This window comes from Palaemon carinicauda, chromosome 17 (assembly GCF_036898095.1).
Source record: "Palaemon carinicauda isolate YSFRI2023 chromosome 17, ASM3689809v2, whole genome shotgun sequence".
Taxonomy (NCBI): Eukaryota; Metazoa; Arthropoda; class Malacostraca; order Decapoda; family Palaemonidae; genus Palaemon; species Palaemon carinicauda.
The window spans coordinates 97,566,238-97,575,250 of NC_090741.1; the positions used below are offsets into that span (position 1 = coordinate 97,566,238).

General features: G+C 42.3%; 1 protein-coding gene across 1 annotated transcript in view; it reads left to right on the forward strand.

Moving 5' to 3' along the window:
- The window catches only part of LOC137656471 (uncharacterized), a 4,349-nt gene extending 4,330 nt beyond the window's left edge, over positions 1–19 (forward strand). Inside the window, exon 3 of the mRNA XM_068390644.1 lies at positions 1–19. This exon is cut by the window's left edge and continues 125 nt beyond it. Coding sequence (XP_068246745.1) covers positions 1–19 — 19 coding nt within the window.
- Positions 20–9,013: the final 8,994 nt, after the last annotated feature.

The following is a 9,013-nucleotide window of genomic DNA, read 5'->3' on the forward strand; positions in this document are numbered from 1 at the left end:
CTGGGAGTCACCTGAATGAGCTAAAGCGAAAGTGTCTCTAGACAGGAGCGATTCCCTTTCTTTGTTAGAGAACAATATCTTATTCAGGATCTTTGGAAAAAGGACAGACAACCACAGACATGGGAAAAAGACAGTTTAAGTTTTGACTGGGATTTTAACAATTTTCAGTTATACATTATTCAATGATGAAACGATGTTTGAATTATTAATCTATTGCTCTCATAGTTTTTGTTCACCAGATTAATGTGATTTAGTTTGTTACAATAACTGCAAAACGATTTGTAATGAATTAAATACTCCATTTTATGTGAGGATTATTTTCAAAATCCTGTGTTCATGAAACTCCAGATGTCAGTGTAAGAGTTTGTGACGAGCCAAGAGTAGGATGTGACTAAAAGGTGAGATGAAAGCAACTGAGTAACTTTATTATGACACATCGAGTATATATACACACAAGGTGCCGGTAAGAGGGTCACAAAATACAGACATGATATTTCTTGTCAACCGGCAACCGGTTCTGTTAATAGTTAACAATGGAGTATACAGACATGTTAAAACAAGTTGCTATCAGTGCGAGGGCAGAGCGAAGATACAAAAGATAATATATACAAAATAGACAAATATCTTAACTATGTACGCTTGTGTGACATACGGGTGGTATATGGCTTGCGGCCGCTAAAATTGACATACTGTACGTGTTAAATAGGGCGTCCTGATCTACAAAGGCGAACTGTAGGTGGGTAATCTGGCATGAGATAAGCAGTCTTCTTCGCCACGAATGTTGAGTAGGAATGCTTTTGGATTGCGTAGGATCAAAAGGAAAGGGCCCGTGTAAGGGGGCATTAGCGGTGGCTTGCTAGTGTCGTTGCGTAGGAAGACATGCGTTGCAGAGTGCAAGTCTGTCAGTATGTGATGCTTCGCTGGGGGCTTATAAGTCTGACGGCATGGAGTAAATTTTCCCTCGACGTGACATATGCACTGGAGATTGTCGGGGAACGTTGTAGCATGAAAAAATTCGGCAAGGACGAGCAACGTGTTGCAATACTCTATTTCAGCTGCCGGGATGCCCAGGGCATCTTTAGGAGTGGTCCTTAGTCCCAGGAGGACCCAGGGAAGCTGAGTAAACCAGTTGGAGTCCTTGCAGTGGGACATCAAAGCTGCTTTGTGGGTACGATGAAAACACTCAACCATTCTATTGGCGGCGGGGTTGTAGGCAGTTGTCTGATTTAGGGTGATGCCCAGGAGATTCGCTAATGATGTCCACAATTGAGAGGTGAAAGTGGTACCTCTGTCAGAAGTAATATGCTCAGGGATACAAAATCTTGCTATCCATCTTGAGAGTAAGGTAGATGTACATGAGGCGGACGTTGCAGTTTCCATGGGAATGGCTTCAGGCCAACGAGTGGAGCGGTCGATGACGGTAAACAGGTAACGATGTCCTTGTGATGTGGGTAGGGGGCCTACAACGTCAACATGAATGTGGGCGAAATGACGCTGAGGTTGAGGAAAGGTGCCCACTCCTGAATCCGTGTGTCAATGTACTTTGGAAGTTTGGCAAGAAGTACAGGCGCGCACCCAATCCTTAGCATCCTTAGTAATGCCGTGCCAAATGAACTTCGTCTTCAACAGCTGTGCAGTAGAAAAGCACGAGGGATATGAAAGGCCGTGAATGAAAACAAACACCTGTCGGCGCATGGGAGCAGGAATCCAAGGTCGCGGTCTACCAGTACTGACGTCACAGAGGAGGGTGGTGATGGAGTCATTGAGGGGGATGTCTTCCCAATGGAGAGATGTGCAGGATGTCCTACATGCTTGATATTTTGGATCCTTTCGTTGAGCTTTAGCCAAGATGTGGTAATCCAATCCCAGTTGAACGGCGGCCAACGTGTTTCTTGACAGGGCATCGGCAACGGGATTAATTTTCCCAGCGACATGTTGAAGGGTGCAATTGTATTCAGCCACGGCGGAGAGATATCGGCAGTGACGGGCGGGCCAGGCGTCAGACTATCGAGTGAAGGCGTGCACCAGAGGCATGTGGTTTGTGCGTATGACGAAGGGCGTACCTTCTAAGAAATGGCGAAAGTGACGGACAGCCAAGTGCACCGCCAGCAATTCGCGATCAAAGGTAGAATAACCTGATTCTGCCTTGGACAGTTTTCTTCTGAAGAAGGCCAATGGGCGAAGTGAGCCATTGACAACCTGTTCGAGTACTGCACCAATAGCGACGGCGCTGGCATCGGTGGAGAGAAGGAGAGGGGCATATGTGATGGGAAAAGTGAAAGTAACAGCGGTTGATAGGGCATCCTTCGCGTTGCAGAAGGCTGCATCTTGAAGGCGGCCCCACTTCAAGTCTTTTGGCTTACCCTTGAGGGAGGCATAGAGGGGAGCAACAGTGGCAGCAATGGCTAGCAGAAAACAGTGATAATAGTTGATCATGCCTAAGAATTCCTGCAGTGCTTTGACAGTCGACGACTTGGGGAAGGTCTGAATGGCTGCTACCTTCTCAGGAAGGGGATGGACTCCTTCTGGAGTGATGTGGTGCCCTATGAATGACACTTCGTTGGCGCAAAAGGTACACTTGTTGTACTGGAATACATGGCTGTTTTGTTGCAGGCAGTCGAGCACAATACCCAGGTGACGTAGGTGTTCCTCTTTTGAGGATGAGAACACAAGTATGATGTCCACGTAACATACACAGAAGGGGAGGTCCGCTAAGATGTCATCCATGAGACGTTAAAAAGTGGCCCCAGTATTACGAAGGCCAAAACAGGAGTAATTGAGGGTGTATGTGCCGAAGGGAGTGGTGATGGTGTCTTGGGGATGTTTTCTGTGCTCATAGGCACCTGATAATACCCCTTCAGGAGGTGGAGCGTGGAGGAAACCTTTGCTGTGTGCAGGTAGGAGGTCACGTCGGGGATGTTTGGGAGGTGGTAGTGATCCGGTTCTGTTTGCATACTCAGGCGCCTGTAATCCCCACACAGACGGAGGAAGCCGTCTTTCTTCAGGATGATGTGTAAGGGTGACGACCATGGGCTGGATGCTTTTTGGCCAAGACTCATTTCTTCCATTTCGGCTAACATCTGTTTGGCGGCTGTAGAAGTCATTGGTTGGGGCGCAAGCGAGTGGTGGGTGATGGGTGGCTTTTTGTCGCGGCTCCGGCACGTCACGGGGTAGGCATGTGTGTCCTACAGCATTCACATTAGCTTCAGTTGATATTGAATAGGTATCCTTTTTGTCAGGAGTGGAGGCGTTGATGGGAGTCTTGAAGGTCGTGAGGTGGCTGTCCATAAGGGCGTCGGCTTTGGTCATCAACTTCTTTATGGGTAAACTATCGACATCGGGTATGGCAGCGCGTACAGGTTTGGGTAAACAGCATACCCAAAGGGTACAAAGTAGGTTGCAGGCGGTAGGTTGCAGGCGAGCAATACTGTTCATATCCCTGAGGGCGAGCGAAGCCCTTTGGTCCCCTAACGGTTGTTGAGAAAGCGGCTGGCGACGGCGAGTACTGCTGCAGAAGGTATGTTTTGAGGGCGTCATAAGCTATTGGGGTGTCTCCTTGTTCACAAAGCCAGTCGGAAATTTCCGGGAAGGTATCCTCGAGTATCGCCGCAAGAACATAAAATGCTTTGGTGGTTGAGCGAGTCAGGCCCTTGATGTGGAACTGTACATCTGTGCACTGAAACCAAGCAAATGCCTCTCCGCTGGCGAACGACGAGAGTTTCAATGGGGAGGCGCCAACTTCCGTGGAGCTCGTCATAGTAACAGTGATGGGGGGAAGGCAGGAGAAGCGATTCGACTTCCAGGGTCACCAATGTGAGGAGCCAAGAGCAGGTTATGACTCAAAGGCAAGATGAAAGCAACTGAGTAACTTTATTATGACACATCGAGTATATATACACACAAGGTCCCGGTAAGAAGGTCACAAACTACAGACATGATATTTTTTGTCAACCGGCAACCAGTTCTGTTAACAGTTAACAATAGAGTATGCAGATATGTTAAAACGAGTATCTTTCAGTGCGAGGGGAGAGCAAAGATACAAAGGAAAATATGTACAAAAAAGAGAAATTTCGTTACTATGTACACTCGTGTAACACGTGGGTGGTGCAAGTTTAATCAAACGAAAATTACTTTTTTCCGTTTGCATAAATAGTGGATTAGATACCTGATAGGTGAATCAGGGCTAAATTCTAGGTTCCACACACACACACACACACACACACATATATATATATATATATATATATATATATATATATATATATATATATATATATATATATATATATATATATATATATATATATATGCATATATATATATATCTATATATATATATATATATATATATATATATATATATATATATATATATATATATATATATATATATATATATATATATATATATATATATATATATATATATATATATATATATATATATATATATATAAATGCATATATACAGTATATTACATATTATATACATAAATACATACATATGTATATATATATATATATATATATATATATATATATATATATATATATATATATATATATATATATATTGCATATCATATATATATATATATATATATATATATGTATATATATATATATATATATATATATATATTGCATATCATATATATATATATATATATATATATATATATATATATATGTATATATATATATATATATATATATATATATATATATATATATATATACATATATATATATATACATATATATATATATATATATACATATAAAATACATAAAAAGGTTATGTTAGGCAGAATAGAAAGACAGCTAGACATTAGTCAACGAAGAAAGTAAGCAAGATTTATAAACCATGAGAAAGGCTTTAACTGGCCAGATAGTACTGCATTGGATCACTCTTTCTGGTTATGGCCTATTTTTCCTTTTCCTACACATACAAGGAATAGTATGGACTAATCTTTCAACATTCTCCTCTTAAATCATACACTTGACAACAATGAAATTATCACACAATTTTTCCTCACTCAAGGGGTTAACTGCAGAAATGTAATTGTTCAAGGGCTATTTTCCTTTTGGTAAGGGTAGAAGAGACCCTTTAGCTATGGTAAGCAGCTCTTCAAGAAGGACATTGCTCTCTGGTCTCGGGTAGTGCCATAGCCTCTGTACTATGGCCTTATATATATATATATATATATATATATATATATATATATATATATATATATATATATATATATATATATATATATATATATATATACTTATATTTTTGGGCTCAAGCCATTTCATCATGATGGAAGTTCCTAAGGTAGCTTCAAAAGGATATATTATATACTACAGTGATATTCCCAGAGAATTAACCTTCAGGTTCCAGAATTCTAACTCCTGGAGCGAATATTGCATAAAATCAGAGGACGCATTCTTGACACGTCACATAGCAATCTCCACCCCAAATAGCGTTAACGCTTCGAGGGGGACATGGCAAAAGAATAGAAGGGGGCCGTAACAAGGTTACCCCCGTTCCCGTACTACTATTGACCCCCACCCCAGCGCCATTCCCAGGATGGCGAACATTCCTAATTTTGTAGCGATTTCGCTCAGTGGTGTTCCCTGTTGATCTAACTTTTCGATCGATTTTCAAGGATTTATTATGCATTCTCCAACTTCTTCCGCCTTTGGAAAGTCGAGTATTAGGTCTTTACAATGAATAGTTTTTTAGCTCCCTTTTCACAGTGAAATTTGAGTAATTTATTGTGTATAGAGCTAGCCTGTACCGGAGGCGCTATGAGTGCTGTCATTCGTTGGGTATGTTATTTAGTTAGCAGAACGACTTCCCGGCTTTTAAAATAGCTTCATATATCATTAATTAATTATTTTATTATGTTAGCTATTTAGGCAATATATTCTTGTAAAGATATTTACATTGTGCATATTTTTCCTTTCCATGTCGATCGTATAGTTAGAGTTTCGGTGAGTGAGGTAACCGAGATCTCGTCTTGCCTAGGTTCCTAACTTAGGCGTGTTATTATACGTTAGACACTCCCCGGTTACCCTTGTGTATAGTGATTTCAATTATGCAGAGATAGGTATCTCTTTTAATTGGATAAACTTTACCCCTCTCAAAAAGAGAGTTTAAGGGTAATCCCTCTTCCCTCTGAGTGTAGCCTCAGGCTACAACCTTAGCAGGTCGGCTTCAAATTTTCAATTCAGGCATGACTTTCTTACGGTTTTTTTCTGCCCTTCCATTGTAACTGCAGATGCAGGTTTTTGGGGTTTTGGCCAGAATCTCAGAGTATTTAGTGTGTGGTTGGTAGCTAACTGGCAAGATGAATAGAATTCTTTTGCTACGTTAGGCTACCGACATAGGAGGCTAGGCCTCTCTAGGCCACTCCTGAAGGGTCTGTACGATATGACCCTTCTTCCTGTGACCTAGCAGACTAGTCCTGTGTTAGTGGACCCTAGGCTGAGGAATAGAATTCTTCTTATGCTTAGGGGACACTGGCACTGCAACCCCGTTTCCTTTCCTTTAGAGGTGGTGGCGAGGGTGCTAGCAACCTCTTATTTGTATTAATCTAACCCTAGGCTAAGGAATAGAATTCTTTAGCCGCCTTGGATAGTTCTAATACAGGAACGGAGTTGTTAGGTGGGGCAGGACAGGCTAAGGCCGGCTCCTGCTGTACCTTTCACAGGACCCTCTTTTCCCTTCCCTTCTATCCCTTTATGTTGGCGAATCCCGGCAACCTTACTGTTATCGGTGGGTTGCCGGGATCGATCAGACTCCCCCTCTTACAGTTGATAGCTGCCGGCCGGCAGTCTTAACATCTGTCGGCCGGCAGTAATGACAGCTGTGAGCTGCCGGCCATTTTAGCTGCCGGCAGTAAAGACTACTGCCGGCCGGCAGTCATGGCTGCTGCCGGCCGGCAGTCATAGTGACTGCTGGCAGGCAACCAGGGCAGCTGCCGGCCGGCAGCTGCTGGCCATGTTGGCTGTAAGTGGGAAGTCCCTTCTGTTTACAAAGGTTCTTCAGTTCTTTCTTGAACTGCTAGCAACAGTGGCTACTACCGGGGTGCTGCCTACCAGGCCGGCACAGAATGGTGCCTGCTCAACCGGCAGCACGCCGACTGTACTGATACTGCCGGCTGGCAAGGTTTAGACAGATACTTGCCGGCGACAGTACTGTAGCTGGATGGAAGCTTGAATTTTATATTCTCCCCTTCCATTTGAACCTTCTTTCTGGAGAAGGTAGTAATAGCAGACTTTTACATCCCTTTTACTGTATACAGTATATATACAGTATTAGGTAGCCTGTTCTCCATCCTATCTCTCTTTCTTTTAGCTAGCAGGCTAGATGTGCTAGCATTAGCTAGCTATGCCGACGACATGCTGGCTCTACTACAGTATATGTTTATACAGATAGTTAGTATTTCTGCAGTATAGGATATACTGCAAATAGAAAGCTTCTGTATATTTTATGCTAGTAGTGTTTTTCCAATATATTTGAAAATCCTACCCAAATATTTGTGGAACCCAATCTCATATTGAAAGAATTTAATTCTTCAATATTCTGATTAGTCTTCAGATTACCCTGCAATATTAAAATTTTAAGGACTGGAGATTACACTCCTAGCCCTTTAAGGGCAGAGCCCTTATCCTCGAGTCACCATGATTAGGAAACTCTATGTTTTAGTTTTGTAAGGGGGGTCACAGCAAATAAGTTGGGTGGGATATATACAAATATATGTCTTTCCTTTCCATACTATATGTAATTATACATTAGCCAGTATATTGCAATATATTGTATACTGCAAATAGAAAACTACAGTATGATTATACAGTAACTATTTCTAGCATATCTTGGGTATCCTCATGTGAGCTTATGCTGCAGCCACTCTTACATTGAAGGAATAGTGTTTCTTCGTTAAGCTGATTGAGAAATCAGTCTTCGTACCCCACAGTATTTAGTATGAAAGGGACAGTGAAGTATACACTTCCCTATCCCTAGGGGTTAGGAAACCCCGTTTTCAGTTGGAATTCCTTCGAAAAGGAAATTCCTATCACTTAATACTGAGGGGAGGTACCAGCATTTGCTTGCAAGGGATACACAAGTATGTGTCTCCTACTATCCCTTTATAGTTTGCTATCCTAAGCTATTCTGTTAAGATATGAATTTCGATTTATTGGTTACCAGTGAGATAATTAATTGTATACTCATTTTGTTTCCCTTTCTTTACAGGAGGAATGCCAGATGTCATGTGTTGCAGTCTTCTGCAAAACTAAGAGTAAGTGTTTTTACGGACATAATGCATGCAGGTTTCATGCCCCATGCAATATTATTTCCGAACACCTGCAGTATTGGAACCCGCAGGCCTGCAAAGTATGTCGGGCCCTATTGTCCGAAGGTTTCAAGAATCCCAAGTCGGTGGACACTAGGGATGCAGCTCGTTTCAAACTACGCAACTGGATGAGAGGCTTTCAGAAAATCTCTCCGGGACTTTACCTGCCTAATGACAAGATGCGTAGGTTACTATTTCCAACAGCGAGTAAGGAAATAGTGGTACCCCAGACACGAGGTACATTTCCCGATGGCCAGATAACCTTCGGGAAGGAGGGCAAAAAGCACCCACAGGAAGAAGGGGAGAATGTCGGGTTGGAATTGTCTCCGTCCTAACAGGCTCATGAGCCAACGACATCGATATCTCCGCCTTCTATCCCTCTTTTAGATGGAATGAACCAGTTATGGGCCCAAGTCAAGAATCTAGTAGAAAATTTGTGCAAACAGAGCACAAAGCAGGAAGCGAAATGCAAGGTAGAGCTTGGTAGAGCTCCACTTGTCGCTCCTAAAGGGTCGTACAAAAGACTCGTAGATCAAGACCTTCTGACATGCTCCACAACCAATCCCTGGAGGTTTGGGGAGCTAATGCCGATTTTAAACGGCAAACTCTACATCTCGGAGAAGATGGGTGCAGTTCCTTTGGACAAAATCCAGTTATGGCCAAGC